We start from the raw sequence: 23,813 nt of genomic DNA on the forward strand, positions 1-23,813 counted from the left end.
ATGGCTTCTTTCTTTACAAAAAAACATCTGCATTATGTCTTTCTTTTCTTGGCAGACAATTACGGAGGATATGAGAACCAGCTTTTTAAAGGTAATGGCCCTGCTGTCAACAGTCCAGTCATAAATAGGATACTGTACATACTGTACGTACGGTATGGTAAAGTCAGCAATGGTAACTTTTGCTGACCTTGCTAGCATAGATCACTTTTTTTCACTTGTGTTTTGCAGAGGAGGAGCTCAATGGCGAAGAGGAGGAAATACCGCCGTTCAGAGGTAAACGCACAAAAGCGTCATTTATATTCGCAGTTGCACATTTGCATATTAAAATATGCGGCGTGTGTTTAGGTCGCACGAGAGGTGGCTGCGTGAGGTGCCAGCAGAGCAATTCCCTCCAACTGGCCGTCAAAGTCCTCGCGGCATTTGTTGCATTCCTCGTCATCACTGTCACGGTGCTGGCCTCACTCGGTGAGTTCCTGTATGTACTTCCTAAAATAAAATGGACTGACATCATGTGAGGGGAAAGAAGCTGATGGCTTCAATGTGGATTTTTATTGTAGTCCTTGAGTGCGCTTTCTAACTGGCGCAGATCGACCAAATGTTTCTACCTGACAGCTGCGCTGTACCAGCAGATGTTTTACACATCTCACTCTTTATTGCCTGGGAGAGTTGTGAATCATTCACTATCGCTCAAGCATCTCGGCGAGTGAAGCTTGGAGCTCACAAAGATGGATTCAAGTATACAATTACTAGAGAAAAACATGTTTCTTAATGTAGTAGATACCGCAGGGGTGGCCAAACGTCGGCTCGCGGACCCACGTTCTTAATCTGGCCCCAACATACTATATTGCCAAAAGTATTTGGCCACCTGCCTTTACTCACATATGAACTTGAAGTGCCATCCCATGGAATTGTCCAAAATGTTTTGGTATCCTGGAGCATTCAAAGTTCATTTCACTGGAACTTAGGGGCCAAGCCCAACTCCTGAAAAACCAACCCCACACCATAATTCCTCCTCCACCAAATTTCACACTCGGCACAATGCAGTCCAAAATGTAGCGTTCTCCTGGCAACCTCCAAACCCAGACTGGTCCATCAGATTGCCAGATGGAAAAGTGTGACACATCAGCCCAGAGAAGGCGTCTAGAGTCCAGTGGCGACGTGCTTTACACCACTGCATCCCACGCTTTGCAGTGGACTTGGTGATGTGTGGCTTAGATGCAGCTGCTCGCCCATGGAAACCCAGTCCATGAAGCTCTCTGCGTACTGTACGTGGGCTAATTGGAAGGTCACATGAAGTGTGGAGCTCTGTAGCAACTGACTGTGCAGAAAGTCTTTGCACTATGCGCTTCAGCATCCGCTGACCCCTCTGTGTCAGTTTACATGGCCTACCACTTGGTGGCTGACTTGCTGTTGTTCCCAAACTCTTCACTTTTCTTATAATGAAGTTGACTTTAAAATATTTAGGAGCAAGGAAATTTCACGACTGGATTTGTTGCACAGGTGGCATCCTATGACAGTTCCACGCTGGAAATCATTGAGGGCAGCCCATTTTTTCACAAATGTTTGTAAAAACAGTCTCCATGCCTGAGTGCTTGATTTTATTCACCTGTGGCCGGGCCAAGTGATTAGGACACTTGATTCTCATCATTTGGATGGGTGGCCAAATACTTTTGGCAATATAGTGTATGTTGATAATCTTAAAATGAATCTAAATGACTTTCTTCTTCTGGCCACTGTGACTAATGTCAGCTATGACCATGTGTTTTACATCACTGCGTAACAACACAGCATCTATTTATATGTGGCTAACCAAACAACCTTTCCCTCACATGGTGCAAACACATCAAAACACACAAATAAAGTTGACATAAATCCGCTGAACTATGTGGACTTTATGAAAAAAGTAGCACACACCGTTAAAAATTGCACCCGTCTACAGGCATGTGAAGTGAAATCCGCATTTTTAAACATTAATTTTCCCCTCAAAATGTCACTTCCGAGTTTTTTTTATGAAATATCAATAAAAATACGAACGCTCACCTTCGCCGCGGGTACTTTCTGTTCTTCTTGCCTAAATGTCGCACTGAGTTGCAGGACTGGGAGATGATCAGAAACCCCCAAACAAGTTTGTTAGTTAGCTAACCAGCGAGTTAGCGTGTTGTTGTCTCCGTTCGCTCTCCGAGCCGCAACGCTGACGACTGTCTTACTTTGCTGCTAGTCATATTTGGATGATTGCAATCTGGACACTGTTAGTTTTGAACCAGTTGTAGTTCTAGAGCCGGGGTGTCAAACGTACGGCCCAGGTTTTATCCGGCCCGCGGGATGAGTTTGCTAATTACAAAAATGAGCCGAAATTTTTCCATGAAAGAAACAGCTGTTCTAAATGTGTCCACTAGATGTCACAATAGCCATTTTTTGCAACTTTGTATATCAGTGTTTTTCAACCTTTTTTGAGGCAAGGCACATTTTTCTCATTAAAAAATCCGGATGCACACCACCAGCAGAAAACGTTAAAAAAATGAAACTCCACCAGGTCGTCGTGTCTTATTTTGAGTTTGTTTGTGTTTTCCTGTGTGTAGTGCTTAGTCCTTGTCTTGCGCTTATTTTGGTGGCCCTTCCTGTTTTGTTTTTGTTTTCCCGTAGCAGTTTCATGGCTTCCTTTGAGCGCTATTCCGCACACCTGGTTTGTGTTAGCAAGCAGGGCTATTTACATTGTTGCTATCCTTCTTTGTGTGGACATTGTTGGTTGTCATGTCAAGAACGGACGTACTTTGTGGACGCCGTAAGTTTTTGCTGTCGTCCAGCATTCTGTTTCTGTTTACTTTGTAGCCAGTTCAGTTTTACTTTCGTTTTGCATAGCCATTGCCTTTCCCTTTCCCTTTTGTTAATTTTTGGCTTAAGCATTACATACCTTTTTACCTGCACACATATTGGGATCACAACAAACCGTCCTCGTCTCACCCAACACATTCTGACTTTTACAAAGCAATTAACTACCCGCTGCCACCTACTGACATGGAGTATTACGTGGTTACCCAGCAGAGTTTTACACAGCACATAAATAACATCCTGTAATTTGCTTTTGATATTATTTTTCTATCTTGATAGATTGAAAATTAACACCAATGAGTTGACTGATGAACATTATCACATAATTTATTCAGAAAGTATAAATAACGACAAATAAAGATAGAATACCATTAACCGCAACATGTGTTGCACAAAACAAAAGTACTATTGAGTTTCGGTGTCGATTCCCAGGTACCAGGAGTTGGTACCTTATCGGTGAACGGGACCCATCCCTACGACAACAATCTTCCGCCGTTCTTGATCCATGCTGATCAAGTGTTTACCCAGTAACAACAACAATACTGCGCATATCTGAGGATTAGTACACCAAAGCACTTGATCCAGCAACTACAATGAGAGATTTCACATGATGGCGTAGAATATCCGTAAAAAGCAGGTGGTGTGCACAACACATGTGGATATATTTATTCGGGCTTGCAGAGCCGCGTCCATCCCCCAAGTCAGCAGTTATGATGCGGAAAATGCCTAAAAAAAACCTACACGTAATATAAACTCAAACACTCCCTTGGGAAAGTTGTGGGGGGTTCAGGACGTGAGCAGCTGAATAAACTTTCTCTCATCAGTGATTAAGTGGAATTTGTCAGATAATTGAATTACATTGTCATGTCAGGACTAAAATTACCTTCCTGTAATTCAGTGTTTTCAAATAGTGGGTCGGGATCCCCTGCGTGGTCGTGAGCAGCAGGATCATTTTTCTTTATTTGGGTATACACTCTACTATTCATGTTAGAACGACACAGAAGCCTGCAGCTAGGTGGCAGCAGTGCTCGATCTGATCAACAGACTGCCCGTCCTACCCCTGAGAAGTAGTAAGCAGGGTTCGAATTTAACCACGGCAACTGCGGCAAAAGCCGCGACCGCCCTCGTCACTTATCGTAAGCCCTAAAAAATTGACCAGCATCTGCGGCAAGAACATGCCGTGACCGCCCTTGACTTTTTACTTGTTAATGGATGAGGGATGTAACATGTAAACGGTATAATAATAATTCACAATGAAATTCCAGACGGTTAGTAACACTGTCTAATTTTTTAATTACCGAAAAAACGTCATTTATTAATGCATTTTAGGCAACACAAAGTTAGGCGCATGCGCTCTAGCGTCCTTTGGCTCGATAATCATGGACGTGGACTTTGCTCGGGAGATTTCCCCACGGAGTAAACACGAGCCAAACGCTTGGTTTATCATAATTTTCCCGTTTAAGAGCGCACTGCTGTGTTTAGATGGAGACGGGTGTGGACAATATTGGAGACAGCACTTGTCCCCACACTAAAAGTATACAGTGAAGGAGAAAACTATTTGATGATAGGCAGCAGGCGATGTGTCGTGAACGTTGTCACAACATGTTTATAAAGTCTTTAGTTTGTTTACTGGGATGTTCGCTCGTCCTTTATCTAACTGCAAACTGTATCAGTGTTCAAATAACATTAATACTAGCTAAAATGTTTTGTCATCTCATCGAACTGAACGAAGGCTGTGAAGATTGTGTATTCGATGTGCGAGGTGTCGCTCCTCTTTATTTTTGTTGGCCAAACTGTTGTACTGAACCAAAAGAAGAACAAAGCTTGTTTATTAGACTTCATCTTCATTAGCCAAACTGCTTTGTGTTTTACTTTAATATCAGAAAGTAAACACAAGGTTTTTATACATGTTTTTTTTCATGTCACAAAGGTATCACTTCAAAAAACATTCATGTGACAAAGCATTTTGTTAATGTGTTATTGTGTATAGTTAATTCTTATATGACATATTTCTGCTCAAACTCTTAATGGATTTGTCCTGATACAGCATCTACATGTACATATACATGTACATAACTTAAACAAAATAATAATAATAAAATACCTTACTCTATCAAAATGTAAAAATAGAGATAAAGGCATCATGTAATGACAAAAAGCTGATAAGTTTATATGAATAATGAATAAAAAAAACAGTTATTCATATATATATATATATATATATATATATATATATATATATATATATATATATATATATATATATATATATATGTATATATATATATATATATATATATATATATATATATATATATATGTATATATATATATATATATATATATATATATACACAGGTAAAAGCCAGTAAATTAGAATATTTTGAAAAACTTGATTTATTTCAGTAATTGCATTCAAAAGGTGTAACTTGTACATTATATTTATTCATTGCACACAGACTGATGCATTCAAATGTTTATTTAATTTAATTTTGATGATTTGAAGTGGCAACAAATGAAAATCCAAAATTCCGTGTGTCACAAAATTAGAATATTGTGTAAGGCTGGGTCTGGCATTCTGCATCTTCCTTTTCACAATACCCCACAGATTTTCTATGGGGCTAAGGTCAGGGGAGTTGGCGGGCCAATTTAGAACAGAAATACCATGGTCCGTAAACCAGGCACGGGTAGATTTTGCGCTGTGTGCAGGCGCCAAGTCCTGTTGGAACTTGAAATCTCCATCTCCATAGAGCAGGTCAGCAGCAGGAAGCATGAAGTGCTCTAAAACTTGCTGGTAGACGGCTGCGTTGACCCTGGATCTCAGGAAACAGAGTGGACCAACACCATCTGGACTGCTGCTGAGTGGTCCAAAGTCATGTTTTCTGACGAAAGCAAATTTTGCATTTCCTTTGGAAATCGAGGTCCCAGAGTCTGGAGGAAGACAGGAGAGGCACAGGATCCACGTTGCCTGAAGTCTAGTGTAAAGTTTCCACCATCAGTGATGGTTTGGGGTGCCATGTCATCTGCTGGTGTCGGTCCACTCTGTTTCCTGAGATCCAGGGTCAACGCAGCCGTCTACCAGCAAGTTTTAGAGCACTTCATGCTTCCTGCTGCTGACCTGCTCTATGGAGATGGAGATTTCAAGTTCCAACAGGACTTGGCGCCTGCACACAGCGCAAAATCTACCCGTGCCTGGTTTACGGACCATGGTATTTCTGTTCTAAATTGGCCCGCCAACTCCCCTGACCTTAGCCCCATAGAAAATCTGTGGGGTATTGTGAAAAGGAAGATGCAGAATGCCAGACCCAAAAACGCAGAAGAGTTGAAGGCCACTATCAGAGCAACCTGGGCTCTCATAACACCTGAGCAGTGCCAGAAACTCATCGACTCCATGCCACGCCGCATTAACGCAGTAATTGAGGCAAAAGTATTGAGTATTGTACATGCTCATATTTTTCATTTTCATACTTTTCAGTTGGCCAACATTTCTAAAAATCCCTTTTTTGTATTAGCCTTAAGTAATATCCTAATTTTGTGACACACGGAATTTTGGATTTTCATTTGTTGCCACTTCAAATCATCAAAATTAAATGAAATAAACATTTGAATGCATCAGTCTTTGTGCAATGAATAAATATAATGTACAAGTTACACCTTTTGAATGCAATTACTGAAATAAATCAAGTTTTTCAAAATATTCTAATTTACTGGCTTTTACCTGTGTATATATATATATATATATATATATATATATATATATATATATATATATATATATATATATATATATATATGTATGTATGTATGTATGTATGTATGTATGTATGTATGTATGTATGTATATATATATATATATATATATATATATATATATATATATATATATATATATATATATATATATATATATATATATATATATATATATGCGTGGCGCAGTGGGAGAGTGGCCGTGCGCAACCCGAGGGTCCCTGGTTCAATCCCCACCTAGTACCAACCTCGTCATGTCCGTTGTGTCCTGAGCAAGACACTTCACCCTTGCTCCTGATGGGTGCTGGTTAGCGCCTTGCATGGCAGCTCCCTCCATCAGTGTGTGAATGTGTGTGTGAATGGGTAAATGTGGAAGTAGTGTCAAAGCGCTTTGAGTACCTTGAAGGTAGAAAAGCGCTATACAAGTACAACCCATTTATCATTTATTTATTTATATATATACATATACACACACACACACACACATGCATGCTTTAGAGTCCCTGCCTCGGCAACACTTGTCTTGACCTTAAAAAGTTAAAATTCGAGGCCTGAGTAAGTACACATAGGAACATGTGTACAGAACAAAGAGAAGCAAAGAGATTGAGACGTTTGGGACAGGAATGAAAAGAAAAAATGGAGTCGTCATCAGCGGCAAGAAAAACCAGTGATAAGCAGAATAAAAAGCCTGGAAGTACAGTAAAGTACAGTAGTCTTTGGATTCACTGTAACTACAGTAGGAAATGAGAAAATACCGTTCTACTGCCATTCTACTACCCTTTGCAACTTCCTATCTCTGAAATATTTTTTTTTACTGTTACAAAGCACAGATCCCAGCTTAACATTAAGCAAGAGTTAAAAGTAGCATTTTTGCAGTCCAGATGTGCTGTGCAAAAGGGGCTCACTGCAGCCACTAAACTCGATTAGAATAATTTCATTTTGTTGTTGTAGATTTTCTGTGCCGCTGGCAATTGAAGTTGAGTGGGTTCATATAAAACCGACGCATGCTGTGAAATAAGCTTGAAAGAATTAGTAAAAGTTAAAAGTTTCATTAAAAAATGCGTTAATCCTTCGGAAGAAATCTATTAAAATCCTTGATGAAAAGCCTCTGTCATTCCATCAGTGTACCATTTTGGTAACATATAAAGTCCTTAACTTTGATGTTTGTATTCATTTTAAACACATCTGTTTAATTTATAAAGTCCTTCATGGACTAGCCCCACTCTCCACATACGTTAAAGTGAGGACTGGCAGAGGTTTTGGCACCAGAGTCTTTTCCAGAGGAGACAAACAGTCCAAGGAAGTCATTTCTGGAACGGACTTCCCATTAATATTAGAGAATGTCCCATTTTTTACACTTTTAAAAAGCATCTTAAATTATTTCTTTAAAATTCACAGTCATGTCGTTACTCGGATTCATTTTATTGTTTTTCATCTTCAGTGTCTGGGTTTTTGACATTATAATGTTTTTCTTCTGTGTTTGTGTTTTTTATGTCTTGGCACTACAAATGTAAATGAGCAACTACGCTATCTCATTTACACTCTGTAAATCAGATAGTTCATCAATGTGCATTGTCCTAAATAAACAAATCTCTCACTACCGGATTAAAGCCAACAAACTAATTTTAACAAAAACAAAAGTTAGAGCTCATGTTGAAAAGGAATAGGCTGAAAACGCTGATGAAGTGAGCAATGTTTACACTTTTAAAACATAAAAAGGCCCAACTCAGTGAATCGTTTGCATTTGTTTTCTGTGTATTGAGAATCACACACACTGAAAAGTCATCTTTAAATGTAACAAATTAAGTTAATGATCTTGACATAGAAATTAGGTTAGAGATGTCCGATAATGGCTTTTTTGCCGATATCCGATATTCCAATATTGTCCAACTCTTAATTACCGATTCCGATATCAACCGATACCGATATATACAGTTGTGGAATTAACACATTATTATGCCTAATTTTGTTGTGATGCCCCGCTGGATGCATTAAACAATGTAACAAGGTTTTCCAAAATAAATCAAGTCAAGTTATGGAAAAAAATGCCAACATGGCACTGCCATATTTATTATTGAAGTCACAAAGTGCATTTTTTTTTTATTAACATGCCTCAAAACAGCAGCTTGGAATTTGGGACATGAGGAGGTTGAGATGGGCGGGGTTGAGGTGTTGGGGGGGGAGTAGCGGGGGGTGTATATTGCAGCGTCCCGGAAGAGTTAGTGCTGCAAGGAGTTCTGGGTATTTGTTGTGTTGTGTTTCTGTTGTATTACGGTGCGGTGCGGATGTTCTCCCGAAATGTGTTTGTCATTCTTGTTTGGTGTGGGTTCACAGTGTGGCGCATATTTGTAACAGTGTTAAAGTTGTTTATACGGCCACCCTCAGTGTGACCTGTATGGCTGTTGATCAAGTATGCCTTTCATTTACTTGTGTGAAAAGCCGTAGATATTATGTAATTGGGCCGGCACGCAAAGGCAGTGCCTTTAAGGCACTCCCCCAATATTGTTGTCTGGGTGGAAATCGGGAGTAATTCGGGAGAATGGTTGCCCCGGGAGATTTTCGGGAGGGGCACTGAAATTCGGGAGTCTCCCGGGAAAATCGGGAGGGTTGGCAAGTATGACTGGGAGACGCAGCTGCTCTGTACTTCTCCCCACGTCCGTGTACCACTCCGTACAGCGGCGTTTTAAAAAGTCATACATTTTACTTTTTGAAACCGATGCCGATAATTAAATTTTAAAGCATTTATCGGCCGATAATATCGGCAGTCCGATATTATCGGACATCTCTAGTTTAGGTTGTTGCAGATGTTATCTCAGCACATTTTTTTACTTTAAAAACAAGATAGCTGTATGAACAATGTAACGATTTACAGATAAATAAATATCAAGATGTAATATAAATCGGAGGTGTTGCGGAATTTCTGTTCCCCGGGGGGTTATGACAGAAAATAATTGAATAGTGTATTAATTATTTGAGCAGTTAACCTTCAACACCTTGTTAGAACAAGACAAACCTTGGTAGTGTAGAAATGTGCAAGTACCACTTTCTATTTTTACTCCAGTGTGTTAAAATTTAGTTTTTGTTGTGTTTTTGTGTGTGCAGAACCAAGATAGCAATTGTATTTGGATTATCTCAACAATTTATGATACTAACTTGATAGAGTAGTATCGCAAACATGAGTACAACAACAATAACGGCTTTGTGCGGACTCATTTTCAGCATATAGGACGTTTTCCTGTTATTAGCAGTGCAGTGATTAGTCGACAAAAATCTATATTAAAAAATTGTGGGCGATCATAGTTGTTGATGTCATTGCTCTTGTTTACACACATGTTGTAAGTGGGCCCGAGTGATGACCAGAAAGCAACAGGAATTTAAAAAATGGCTGAGGCTACTGAAACACCACCACAAGCTAAAAAAAATGAAATAACGGGGAAATCTTGCCCTCAACACGTCAAAGTCATGAATAACTTGCTCAATTTGCAAAGCTGGCCTTTTGGTGGCAGTACGTCCGTGATGCAGGAGCGTTTAAAGCGGAGGCATGTCAGACATCTGGGGGTTACGGTCTACGATCGTTAGCTTATCAGCTAGCTAGCGAACAAGGAAGAGACGGAGTTGTGTGGAAAAAGAGCTTTAACTATCTATTTTAGCCGAAGTCCGCCTTTGTTTCCACCAGTGACATGCGGTCACTAGAGGCAGGTGAGGCGGGGCCTCACCTGCCATCATGGAAAGAAAAAAAATGTAAAAAGAAAAAAAATTATTAAATTGTTAAATGTATCCAGTGATTATACTATAAAGTTATTTTCCATTTAACTTCACCAGTTTTAGATTATTTTTATTCAAAATCGCTGAATTTTCACATTTGCCGTTCAAATACTGAGAAGAGACGGTGCGGTGATCAGCAGCCAGTTGAGGCACGTCACTCAGTTGTGCCTCAACATGGATTGCGGACTCGGCTAACTGCTGGCCTGCTGTGCAGTGAGACCGTATTGCTATATGAACTATATTATACATTTCCATAGTTTAGTTAGCTGAGGTATATAATGTACAGTGTATTTTGTCAACAACTGTATGTGTGTAACGTATTTCTTGTGCTGAGCAATCATAAAACTGCTGCGAAGACACACTGTGTGAGGCTCGCGTAATCCCGCCTCCTGGTGCCGGTTATTGCACCTCCGCCGCAGACTGCACCCCCCGACGGGAGCGCCACACCAACCAAAGCCCACACCCAAACCCTCCACGTGCAAGACCGAATCCACCCAAAAAAAGTCACTTAACAAGAAGCCAAAAAGTGCAAAAAAAACATTGCTCGCGCCGGAGGAGCCGTGAACGACTACAGGGACACAACATTAGGTACACCTGCAGACTGCAGCACTGATTTCATATTTCATTCATTCACAACTCCTCCAACACGAACACCACTGTTCCCGCACTTATAAGTAAAGGTAAGACCATAATAACGTTTTTTTTATTAAATGTGCTTTTTTGTGTGCTACAGTTTGTATGTGTAAGTTAAAGTTAAGTACCAATGATTGTCACACACACACTAGGTGTGGTTAAATTTGTCCTCTGCATTTGACCCATCCCCTTGATCACCCCCTGGGATGTGAGGGGAGCAGTGGCCAGCAGCGGCGCCGTGCCCGGCAATAATTGTTGGTGATTTAACCCCCAATTCCAACCCTTGATGCTGAGTGCCAAGCAGGGAAGAATGCTGGTATGAGCTTTTAAACATAACTCGTTAACTGCTGCCAATCAAATGGTGAATAAGATACTCTTTAGGGTTCATATGTTTGTAAATCTGACTGTGATGAAGTCAGTGCCTCACCAGTCATGAACCTCACCGCACGTCACTGGTTTCCACGCAGCATCACAAAATTTACTTTTCTTTTTTAGGGAGCGAGATAGCTTTGTTGTTGTTTTGTTGCTTCGAGTAGGACTTTCCGTTGTTTGCATTAAATATTGGTTGTTTGTGTTTATCAGGACTTTGCAACGTTTAATACAGGGGTGTCCAAACAATTTGACTTGGGGGCCACATTGGGCTAAAATAATTTGGCCGAAAGCTGACTGTATGTAATGTAACAATAGATGTAGTTTTGTAATCAATCAGAAATATCAAGCAGCTAAATTGCGCCAAACATGGATAAGTGTGGAGAGAGTGTTTTGCCTTTTTCCCCCATCATGCATTGCAGGTGATTTGAATGGATGTCATTTTGAAATATATGGGTACTCCGGCTTCCTCCCACCTCCAAAGATATGCACCTGGGGATAGGTTGATTGGCAACACTAAATTGGCCCGAGTGTGTGAATGTGAATGTGAATGTTGTCTGTCTATCTGTGTTGGCCCTGCGATGAGGTGGCGACTTGTCCAGGGTGTACCCCGCCTTCCGCCCGATTGTAGCTGAGATAGGCTCCAGCACCCCGAAGGGAATAAGCGGTAGAAAATTGATGGATGGATGGATGGATGAATGTTGTGATTGGACATTTTGTATAATATCTACAAAAGTCAGTGAGCAGGTTGTGTTATGTGTGACCATGTGTGTTGACTTTTTGTGTTATTTTTTCTTGCGCCACGAGTGGGAACGGTTGTTTGGATTGTGTCATATATGAAATTGCTTTGATATTTCTTGTTTAAAGTGCAATCAATGGTTCTTAGCCCTAATTACTAATTTTACAAGCAAGTCAGTGCCAAACATTCAGTAAATGTACTGTCAATATGTACAATTTTGTTGGAGACACCCAGTGTTGAAACCCATAGAGCGATTAGCTAATTTAGAATCATTTCGAACGCTATCATCATGACAGATTTATTGTTGTATTTTTTAAAACAGCCGTACTTTTTAAGTTTATATTGTTGCCGAACATTTTGCTTAAAGATATATTGTCTAAAAAACATGACTTTTTGTCATATTTTTGCTCATTTATTGTGTTTTGTTTACTTTTTAAATTAGTGCCAAAGCAGCGTAGCAGTTTTGAATTGGATTCACTGCAGTAAGGGATATCCCTTAGGACAGTGGTTCTCAACCTTTTTCAGTGATGTACCCCCTGTGAACATTTTTTTAATTCAAGTACCCCCTAATCAGAGCAAAGCATTTTTGGTTGAAAAAAAAGAGATAAAGAAATAAAATACAGCACTATGTCATCAGTTTCTGATTTATTAAATTGTATAACAGTGCAAAATATTGCTCATTTGTAGTGGTCTTTCTTGAACTATTTGGAAAAAAAGATATAAAAATAACTAAAAACTTGTTGAAAAATAAACAAGTGATTCAATTATAAATAAAGATTTCTACACATAGAAGTAATCATCAACTTAAAGTGCCCTCTTTGGGGATTGTAATAGAGATCCATCTGGATTCATGAACTTAATTCTAAACATTTCTTCACAAAAAAAGGACATCTTTAACATCAATATTTATGGAACATGTCCACAAAAAATCTAGCTGTCAACACTAAATATTGCATTGTTGCATTTCTTTTCACAGTTCTTTTTGACAGACATTTTAGTGACAAACCTGAGCTTGTGCTTCACTGAGTATATGAACTTACATTCATATTTTGTTGAAGTATTATTCAATAAATATATTTATAAAGGATTTTTGAATTGTTGCTATTTTTAGAATATTTAAAAAAAATCTCACGTACCCCTTGGCATACCTTCAAGTACCCCCAAGGGTATGCGTACCCCCATTTGAGAACCACTGCCTTAGGACACCCCTGGTTTATTAGTCACCACAGCTCATAAATAAATATTACTACTATCCATGTTTCATTTTTGTGGTATTGTCCCTTGTAAATATATATTATGTGTGCTGAAATGTTTTTTGTGAGATACTGTATAATAGTATCTTTCTTTCATGTGGCCAACTCATGACATTTTGTCCAATTATTAAAGTTCTGGTCCTCCATTATTTACTGTCACACCCCCGCCCCACCCAGGGGACATAATTATATCTCGTCTAAAATCCTGTTGATTGTATACATGATGTATAAAATCATGTGGATGATTGATGTGTAAAATCCGGTTGATTGTATACATGACGTATAAAATCATGTGGATTATTGATGTATAAAATCATGTGGATTATTGATGAATAAAATCTTATGATTTTAGTCTTACGCTTGCTCTGAATTGAAATTCAATTGTCGTATTCCTTTATCAAACGACTGTATGAGTATTCTGCGTACAATAAAAAAATATTAAAATAGTCGAGTAAAATGAGCTGAGATGACATAAAGTAACCAAACACATTTGGGAATTACTAGGTTAACTGAATTTAGGACATTGGGGTTGTCTGATTTTGAAGCATCTTCAAGACACTGCTCTTGTTTCTCTAGTGTTTAGGAAGGTTGACCATCTTTCCGAGGAGGAGTCAGTCTATGATAAGAAGATCACCAGGGCTCAGCAAGTATTAGAAGGTACCGCAGTTGTTCTACCAGACATTACTCAGACATGAATGCCTCAATTCTGTCTCTATCTTTCAGATCTGAGTAACTGCTCGGGCTGTCTGGATGTCACTCTGTACAGTGAGGAGATCAGCAGACTCAAGCAGGAGTTTGAGGACGTTCAAAAACTGTTACTAGGACAAGAGCAGGTACTGTGCTGTGTATTATTTCCTGGTGCTGGTCCAATATCGGCAAAAAATAACAGGCATCGGATTAGATCGTCTTGCATCTCAACTTACCCATATAAGGCTCTGATACAAACAGTCCTGCAGTGTGTTTAGTCAACAAGCAGCTAACATCTAAATGTCCTCCAATAAGCACACAAGGTTGGTCTTTTCCTGCATTTCAGTCAAGTCATAGAAGGTAGCCTAAAAAGCTGTACTATATGGTAATTTAAGCTATACAGTAGTTTAGCACACAAGCGTAGTAAGTGTCCACAATTGAACAATATTGCAGTCTAAAACACGGCATTTGTCAACATGGATAAAACGACCCGGTATAGTTGCATATTACTTACATATATACATACATTACTTACAAATATATATACATATGTACAAAGTCTCCAAGGCAGAAGCGTATTAAAATGTATCCAGTAACAAATGTGTCCGCATCATTCAACTTACTGCGTCATGAGCTTAACTTAATGAATTATTGTGGCCCTAGGAGTTGCCAAAAAACAATTACCAGTCCACTTTAACTTAAAGACAGTAACGGTCAATTTCAGATGGTTAATAAATAGGTAAGTGTTTTTGTGCCTTCTATTGTTCTCTGTTTGACTATTTTACTTGATCGATCCCTGGTGTGTGAATGTAAGTGTGAATGTTGTCTGTCTGTCTGTCGATGAGATGGCAACTTGTCCAGGGTGTACCCCGCCTTCCGCCCGTTTGCAGCTGAGATCGGATCCAGCACCCAGTACTCTAGGCTCCAAGAGCTGTAATGTCCATCCATCCATCCATTTTCTACTGCTTGTCCCATTCGGGGTCGCGGGGGTGCTGAAGCCTATCTCAGCTGCCTTCCGCCCGAATGCAGCTGAGCTGTAATGTGTTGGAAGTAAAAAAAAGTTGTATCGGGACACCCTGTAATTATTTCCCATCCAAATGTATCTGCTTCTAACCAGGCTTCACACACATACTGTACCTAAACTGTACATACTAGAATGCCCGTATTGGCCTGAATATAAGACAGTAAGTCTTCCCTCAAAAAAAAATGTGGAAAAAGACGTGTCGTTTTATATTGGGAGTCCAGAGCAAGGATTTTTTACCTTTTTGATCTTGTGGCCCAACTATTCCATTAAAGAGGGCCCAGGGCCCACTCAACTATTAACACTGAATTAGTAATCTTACTCTTGATTTTAATCATATTCAATAATTCTATCTACCAGTAACCTACTTACAGTTGAACAGGATAAACCTTGTCAAATGATATTAAAGCACGTTTTAATCACAAAGATTATTTATTATCAAGGCTTAGGTCAGGCTGATTACGAAATAAAATACTAATCGAATATAGTCCAAAAGAAGGGATATTTCTGGGCCTAACAATGGCGGTCTAGAGTGATACATGCACACCGACAGATTGCAGGCGAATCAATAGTTTTTCTTCCTGTCACACGCACGCGTGCGCACACACACACACACACACACACACACACACACACACACACACACACACACACACACACTTTTGTGTATTTGTTACCTTCTTGAGACCTGAGAATAATGCCTCCCTCTTTAGGACCACCCTTTCTAGATATATAAAGATTTGATAATATTATAATAATATATACAAACTATGCAAATATAAAAAAGGCTAGCTTTTAGTTATTTTTTGTTGTTGAATTTTTTGTTTGTAATTGGTTTTTAATCTTCATTATTTACTTCAAGTTATTACAGTATGTCTTTATACACATATATTAATTTTATAAATTTTGGCCAAAGGGGGTGCATTTCAATTTCTTACACACACTTGTTATTACATATGTTGGCCAGAGGGGGAGCACTTACCGTATTTTTCGGACTATAAGTCGCAGTTTTTTTATAGTTTGGTCGGGCTCCAGTGCGACTTATATATGTTTTTTTCCTTCTTTATTATGCATTTTCGGCAGGTGCGACTTATACTCCGGTGCGACTTATACTCCGAAAAATACGGTAAATTGTTTGCACACACTTGTTGTTTCATATGTTGACCAGAGAGGAGCACTTTTAAAACCAACACAAAGTCCATTTGAAAAATCCCTTCTTTTTGGGACCACCCTAATTGGGATAGATTTCACCACCAGGGGTGCAAATGAGACATTCTTTATTAGATGCCCATGGTTTTCCGTATTGGGACCATGATTTATGTCCTAACTTGTTCACCGGTCCTCATATGGAAGGTACGTTTCCTTGTTGATGTCCCAAGAAGGGTAGAAATACAAGAACACACACACACACACACACCTGGTAAAGCAAAAACCAATCACAAAATGTTTCAAAGGTTGGCCAAGGTAGAAAACAACAGAAGTTTAATCCTCATGACTTTTAATCGATCGCAACTTGACTATTCAGTCCATGCTCCTGACGTCTTGTAAGACAAACTGAATAGTCCAGTTGAAGGTCCTAAGAATACAATGACCTGGGTGAATGAAAACATCCATAGATAACACAAGTTTAAGATGATGATGATCGATAAAGTCCTCAAACGGCTACCGTGCATCTAAGAAGTATTTATCTTTGATTTTGTCTTGACACTTCTTGAGGCCGTCTTATATTCGGGTCAATGCGTTATATGGCAGTCTTCCAAGACAAACCAAGCAGTCCAGTTGCGAACGATTAAGCGCCCTGAGATGACAAGGACCTGGATGAATGAGAACCTTCATAGCTATGCCAGTCAATGATAACCACCTCCCCTCAGGTCCTGGACCAATCCTCTCGGACCCAGACCAAGCTAACAGCCACTAGCAACCAGCTGAGTCACGACATGCAGAACCACCTCATGTCCATCAAACTTCTCAACCAACTGTTGGAGAGACACCAAGATCAGGTGGAGGGCTGGAAAGGCGTACTGGAGGAAACGGAAGAGAAGATGAAAACTCTGACGGAGGATCAATATGATGTTAAAGCTACAGCGCAGCAGGTCAACACAACGGTGGCGCTAAGGTGAGTCGCTGTAGCTACAATATGTCCTCTCCACAACTTTTCAAGGATTGCACGTTGTTGCTCGAGTCATGGCTGCCTCCCGTCTGAGACTCACACGGAAATGGTTATGCGTGAAGCCAAACCTCAGTAGGAATAACAAAAGCACTTTGCAAGACCAAAAACTCTTGATTGATGGCATTCGTCATCCATACGGCTGGGAACATCTAAGAACATATGAGCAGGAAATCATGTATCCATGTTGTCTGCTTTCTAGTACTATGTGGATTGACGCCCTGCAGAGGAAATCAGACGAGGAGACTCTGGTGCTCCAGAAGTTGACCAGTGACTGGCAGAACTACAGTCAAGTCCTAGGCATGATCAAATCCAACAGCAGCAGCAATACGCAAACCTTACGCTCCCTCCAAAACGGCATCATAGCAGACCACCAGAGAATCGCCATGTCCTCGGAGATGTACTACGATCTTAGTCAGCAGGTACGTGTGTTTTTTTTTGTAGTGTTTTCCCTAACCTGCAACATAAACAATTCCAGGTAGACATAAAAGGTATAAACTAACTATGGGAAGGTCCATTTTTAGAAATGTGAGGGCGACTGATATCATGCATTACTCAACTACAAGTATAGGAGATTTAAGTCTTTGGGACGGTACTTAAAGAAAAGACTATGAATTGTCATTTTCAGGTGATGAACCTGCAAATGCAACTTGACAATGTCACATCTTTCATGGATGAACATGAGGAGAACATGCATGACCTGCACTACCATTCCAGGTATTTCAAGTTCTCTTGTGACTTCAATGGTCCCATAATGTAGTATTTTTCAACAGTTATAAATATGTCTCAGAGGTTCACTTGGGGCTTTGAAAAGATCAACATATCCGAACGACTACCAGGTAGTTAGGCCCTTGCCAGCCAGCAATGGTCATTAGTAGTCCCTTCAGCTGTAGCCCCTTAAGCCATACTTGCCAACCCTGCCGATTTTCCCGGGAGACTCCCGAATTTCCGTGCCCTTCCCGAAAATCTCTGATTTCCACCCGGACAACAGTATTGGGGGCGTGCCTTAAAGGCACTGCCTTTAGCGTCCTCTACAACCTGTCGTCACGTCCACTTTTCCTCCATACAAACAGCTTGCCAGCCCAGTCACATAATATATGCGGCTTTTACACACACGGAAGTGAATGCAATGCATACTTGATCAACAGCCATACAGGTCACACTGAGAGTGGCCGTATAAACAACTTTAACACTGTTACAAATATGCGCCACACTGTGAACCCACACCAAACAAGAATGACAAACACATTTCGGGAGAACATCCGCACCGTAACACAACATAAACACAACAGAACAAATACCCAGAATTCGTTGCAGCACTAACTCGTCCGGGACGCTACAATATACACCCCCGCTACCACCAAATTCCCCTTCTCCTGAATTCTGAGGTCTCAAGGTTGGCAAATATGCCTTAAGCAATTGTTACAACTGAAGGGAATGGTAACTAGAGCTGTCATGTCCCTACCTAAAATGATTCTTAGTTTGGATCCTGCCTTATCCCCTCAGACCAGGGCTGTCCTATCTCGTTGATGAGCATGAACGGATGACGTCGTAAGCACTCCCCTTAGTTGTAGCACTTAACCATTGTTACATTTGAAGGAAATTGCTAACAGGGGTTGCCATGTCCCTGTCTAAAATGATTAATACATTGGATCTTGCACCATCCTCTCAGACTAGAGCTGCCCTATCTAGTCTCTGAGCATGAACTGACAAAGCCTGCTCGGATTAGAGCCAAAAGGTCCAGTTGCTATTGATTTCAATAACTAGGATGAAGGAGAATATTTTGACAGGCATGTCTCAAAGCTCCCACAATGGTGTATTCGACGTTTTGCCCTGACAGTGGAATTTATACAGTTTAATTATAGTAGGACCTACGGGAAACACAACACTTTGTGTGTCTTCATGCTTATGAAATTGTCCAACAACGTAACATTGAGGAGTGGGAAAGGAGGATACAAACGTTAGCAAGACCCGCATAGGTACATGCCCTGAAGGGTAAACATTACTATCATATTTTATTTTGACCGGTTTGCCTATTCGATTACCTAAAATAATCAAAGTATAGTCCCATGTCTATAGGGACTAAGCAATGTTCCCTCTAAGGTGCACGCCTGTGCAATTGCGCACTGCTCAAGCGTCCTCTGCGCACGGCAAATCTATGCCACACACAAAATCAAATAAAAAGATAAGCGCATAACAATTTTCGACACGACACGGACACGACAGAGAATACAGTTTTCGTCATCATTGTTCAAATATTGTAACGTCTGTCGAGACGCTTTGAGGACATGAATTCCATCGATCACTTTACTGAGCAAAACTCTTTATTGTCGGCCTTAAACACATCACCAAAACATTAGTAAAAAAAATTATATCTAGCAAAACTGGTAATTTTCTGCAGTACAAACCAGACCAAAAGCAACTTTGTTATATCAACAGCAGCCGCTCGCTCTTTCTCACTTGCGCCAACACATGCACATATGGCACTTAGCCAGTGACGCGTTTACAGCCACACAAAAAGTCGGACAACTCCAACACCACACATAAAGTGTAATTCCAGGTCGTTACACTATGATTTACCAATCAAATGTGTGCTTATTCTAGTGTCATTTATTAGGAATCTTAATTTATAAATATTAATCATGAAATGCTGTTAGTATATTAAATAAATACTAATAAAAATATATTTTTTACAAACAGGAAGTTGCAGGAATGTACACATGAAAAAAACATGTGAATGTTTTAATGGGAACTAAATGCAATGTCTGAAAGGGGTACAAATTATTTCCAAAGCAGGACCTCCACCCAGATAAACAATACAAGTACACAGTTCATGAAAAACAATATTTTTTGTTATTGTCATTGTAAGTGGGCCTAAACACGTATATTAGAAAATAACCTCATGGAAATGACTGCTGTCATTTGATTATAATAATAAGAGAATGTTGTCTGTCTATCTGTGTTGGCCCTGCGATGAGGTGGGGACTTGTCCAGGGTGTACCCCGCCTTCCGCCCGAATGCAGCTGAGACAGGCTCCAGCACCCCCGCGACCCCGAAAGGGACAAGCGGTAGAAAATGGATGGATGGATGGAGATTGAACTTGTTATTTAGTCAGGTTTGGGACAGGTGTGCTGCTGGTGCAGCCACAGTGTGCACATCTGATGTTGCTCACATGGGCTCCACTGAATGCTCAGGGAGTTTTTGCGTTTGCTCACACACACAATTAGAGGGAACATTGGGACTGAGGCTTTTTTTTTAATTTGTAGCAAAGCCTGATTATTTACGAAGAACAAATTAGTGGGCGCAAGGGTCTTGGAATTAGTTTAATATCGGGAACACAAATGTGAAAAACAAGTCGATTACTTTTTTTGAATATCATTTTAAAATAGGAAGAAGTTTGGCCAATAAACAAGCTTTGTTCTTCAATAGTGTCAATAGATCATTGAGGTGTTTCTTGCCACACCATGCTGAGTATTTTTGATGACATTTCCAGTTCATCTCTGTAATTCATTCCTTCACATCATCTTTAGGTATTATGAGAACCGGACTGGAGAGCGTTTCTCGGCCTTGGATGGTCGTCTAAACTCCATTGAGATGGAAATTGACACGATATCCTCCAGCATCAATGCCACCGTCTTCCACGTCCAGAGCATGTACAAGTACATCAACATCGAGAGCTCCACCTGCCAGAGTCGCCTGGGCGCACAAACCGAAGATCTCCAGGTTGTGACCGCACACAAACACAAACTGTTTCCTGATAGACCTACATTTAATAGCTTCTTTCTGTACTCTTTGCAGAACGTAAACAGCAGCGTGCTGTTACTTTTCAATGTGGCCGACACAATGAGGCAGCAGAACGTGTTGCTTAATTCGCGCCTGGATGTGGATGTCAGGAACTTGTCATTGGTGATGGAGGAGATGAAGTTGGTGGACACTCACCATACACAACTGATCAACAACTTCACTATATTAAGAGGTAGGGAAGATTACAACTATAGACTATAGAGGGCACCAGTATATAAGCCGCACCCACTTAATTTTAGAAGAAAAAATATATATTTTCTAGGGCTGCGATTCGATTCAGTATCGATTCTTGGAGTCACGATTCGATTCAAAATCGATTTTTTTCGATTCAACACGATTCTCGATTCAAAAACGATTTTTTCCCGATTCAAAAGGATTCTCTATTCATTCAATACATAGGATTTCAGCAGGATCTACCCCAGTCTGCTGACATGCAAGCAGAGTAGTACATTTTTGTAAAAAGCTTTCATAATTGTAAAGGACAATGTTTTATCAACTGATTGCAATAATGTAAATTTGTTTTAACTATTAAATGAACCAAAAATATGACTTATTTTATCTTTGTGAAAATATTGGACACAGTGTGTTGTCAAGCTTATGAGATGCGATGCAAGTGTAAGCCACTGTGACACTATTGTTCTTTTTTTTGTGTTTTTATAAATGTCTAATGATAATGTCAATGAGGGTTTTTTAATCACTGCTATGTTGAAATTGTAACTAATATTGATACTGTTGTTGATAATATTCATTTTTGATTCACTACTTTTGGATTGTTCTGTGTCGTGTTTGTGTCTCCTCTCAATTGCTCTGTTGGATTGGATTGTTATGGTATTGCTGTGTATTTTTTTGTTGGATTTATTAATAAAAAAAAAAAAAAAATAGGAATAAATAAATAAATAAATAGAATAAAAATAAAATCGATTTTTTAAAAATGAGAATCGATTCTGAATCGCACAACGTGAGAATCGCGATTCGAATTGGAATCAATTTTTTCCCACAATCCTAATATTTTCCATATATTAGCTGTTGTGAGATGAGTTATTTACACAAAATATTTTGGATATGTTTATTTACATACCTTAATTGTTTCCAAACGGTGCCTGTAACACAGCAGTAAAACGGCTGATCAAACAAAACAGAAGTCATCGTCATGGACCCAATAGCTGCGGAAGCTAGCGCTCCGATCATCTAAACAGACTCAATAAAACTCCACGGTGACGTTTCGGTGAATTTACTGAGGAATTAGTGAAACTGACACAATACAAAAAGGTAATAAGACTAACACCGACGCTTGTAAACGTGTGAGCATATTAGCTAATGCTAACGACGCAAGCTTGATTACATTACGATAGCACATACAAATATGCATGAAAGGACTATCAAATATGACGGTTTTAGTACCAGTAAGCATGAATTGTTGTAGTTATATTGTAAAACTTACAAACGTTGCTTGGTGTGATGAATGCAGAATTCATATGAGTAGTATTACGCTATGGACGGAACTTGTACTTCTGGTTCACGTCACTACAGAGAAAGAAATACTGTAAACGTTAAACTCGCGGCACCTGCAGTGAGCAAACTTGTCCAAAAGATGGTGCCAAAGCACAAACAATAACACACCTTTTTAGTCTCTGTGAGTGTTTTATGAAAACTATTTGTTGAATACAAAACATTGTGGAAAGATAAATCAATCAAGTAGCCGCACCATTTTATAAGCCGCAGGGTGCAAAGCGTAGGAAAAATGTAGCGGCTTATAGTCTGGAAAATACGGTACAAGTCCTGAATGCCTCCATTTTCTAAACAGGTGCTCCAGGACCACCGGGGCCCAAAGGAACCCGTGGAGAGACCGGCTCAAAAGGACCTTTTGGACTGAGTGGGAGTAAAGGTGATCGCGGCCCAATAGGAAGCCGTGGATCCCAAGGAGAAAAGGGGTCTTCTGGGCCTAAAGGTGCAACTGGTCAATCCGGTCCAAGTGGCAACAGAGGACTGGTAGGCAACGCAGGACCTAAAGGATATCCTGGTCAAGTAGGACCACGGGGTGAGAGAGGCCAAAAGGGCGATATGGGCCCACTTGGTAAAACTGGAGTCCCTGGATCAAGAGGTACACCAGGGTTCCAGGGCCAGGCAGGACTACCTGGTATAATTGGACCACAAGGGCCTAAAGGAAAACCAGGGCCACCCGGGCCACCTGGACCACCAGGGACTCCTGGTCCTCCAGGAGTAGCACAACAGTCCCATGCTCAATCTAATACACAGCAGCAAAGTGAACCTGTTGTTGGACCCAAAAGACAATGAGGTGGATCAGGACTGACCTGATCCAAACAGGACAATAAAGGGCATTCACAAAAAGGTAGAGAGAACTACCTATGGACTGAACTTCGACACTTAGATCAGCCACCTAATGAATATTTTAGAGTAGTAATACTGATCTAAAGGTTTTGAACTTGAATCTATTGAGGATGCAACCAAGCAGTCTCTTATTATCTACATGCTGACACAGCATTCTCTAATGCTTCTTTCATTGTAGATATCTAAGATCGTTTGTCATTTGGCAACATTTCAGAGCCGGTACTCTGAAGACAACATGCATCTTCTGTGTGGAATCAAACTGGTGAGTCTGACTGAACAATGTCAACATCTCGTCATGTTCTTCCTTCCCTCGCAGTCGTCCATTAACTAGGCTGCACATCAAAGACATAGACCCACAACTAGAGAAGCGTAGTATTTTCTAATTCAAGTGATGGTTGTCATGACATGCGACTGGCTTGCATTGAACAATAAAAGTAGACATTTTAA

General features: G+C 40.0%; 1 protein-coding gene across 1 annotated transcript; it reads left to right on the top strand.

Moving 5' to 3' along the window:
• On the top strand, positions 1–23,813 carry scara3 (scavenger receptor class A, member 3). The gene is made up of 11 exons (XM_061987162.2): positions 1–91; positions 229–273; positions 346–465; positions 13,915–13,995; positions 14,062–14,171; positions 16,918–17,162; positions 17,416–17,635; positions 17,842–17,930; positions 20,744–20,936; positions 21,012–21,189; positions 22,822–23,813. Exons 1-11 carry the CDS (start codon positions 1–3, stop codon positions 23,310–23,312), a joined length of 1,863 nt encoding a protein of 620 aa, XP_061843146.2. The 3' UTR covers positions 23,313–23,813.

This window comes from Nerophis lumbriciformis, linkage group LG26 (assembly GCF_033978685.3).
Source record: "Nerophis lumbriciformis linkage group LG26, RoL_Nlum_v2.1, whole genome shotgun sequence".
Lineage (NCBI taxonomy): Eukaryota > Metazoa > Chordata > Actinopteri > Syngnathiformes > Syngnathidae > Nerophis > Nerophis lumbriciformis.

Coding starts and splice junctions, on each gene's coding strand:
- scara3 (XM_061987162.2), top strand. CDS start 1: ATGGCTTCTTTCTTTACAAAAAAACATCTGCATTATGTCTTTCTTTTC. Junction 13,996..14,061: donor GGCTCAGCAAGTATTAGAAG/GTACCGCAGTTG, acceptor TCTATCTTTCAG/ATCTGAGTAACTGCTCGGGC. Junction 17,163..17,415: donor AACACAACGGTGGCGCTAAG/GTGAGTCGCTGT, acceptor TCTGCTTTCTAG/TACTATGTGGATTGACGCCC.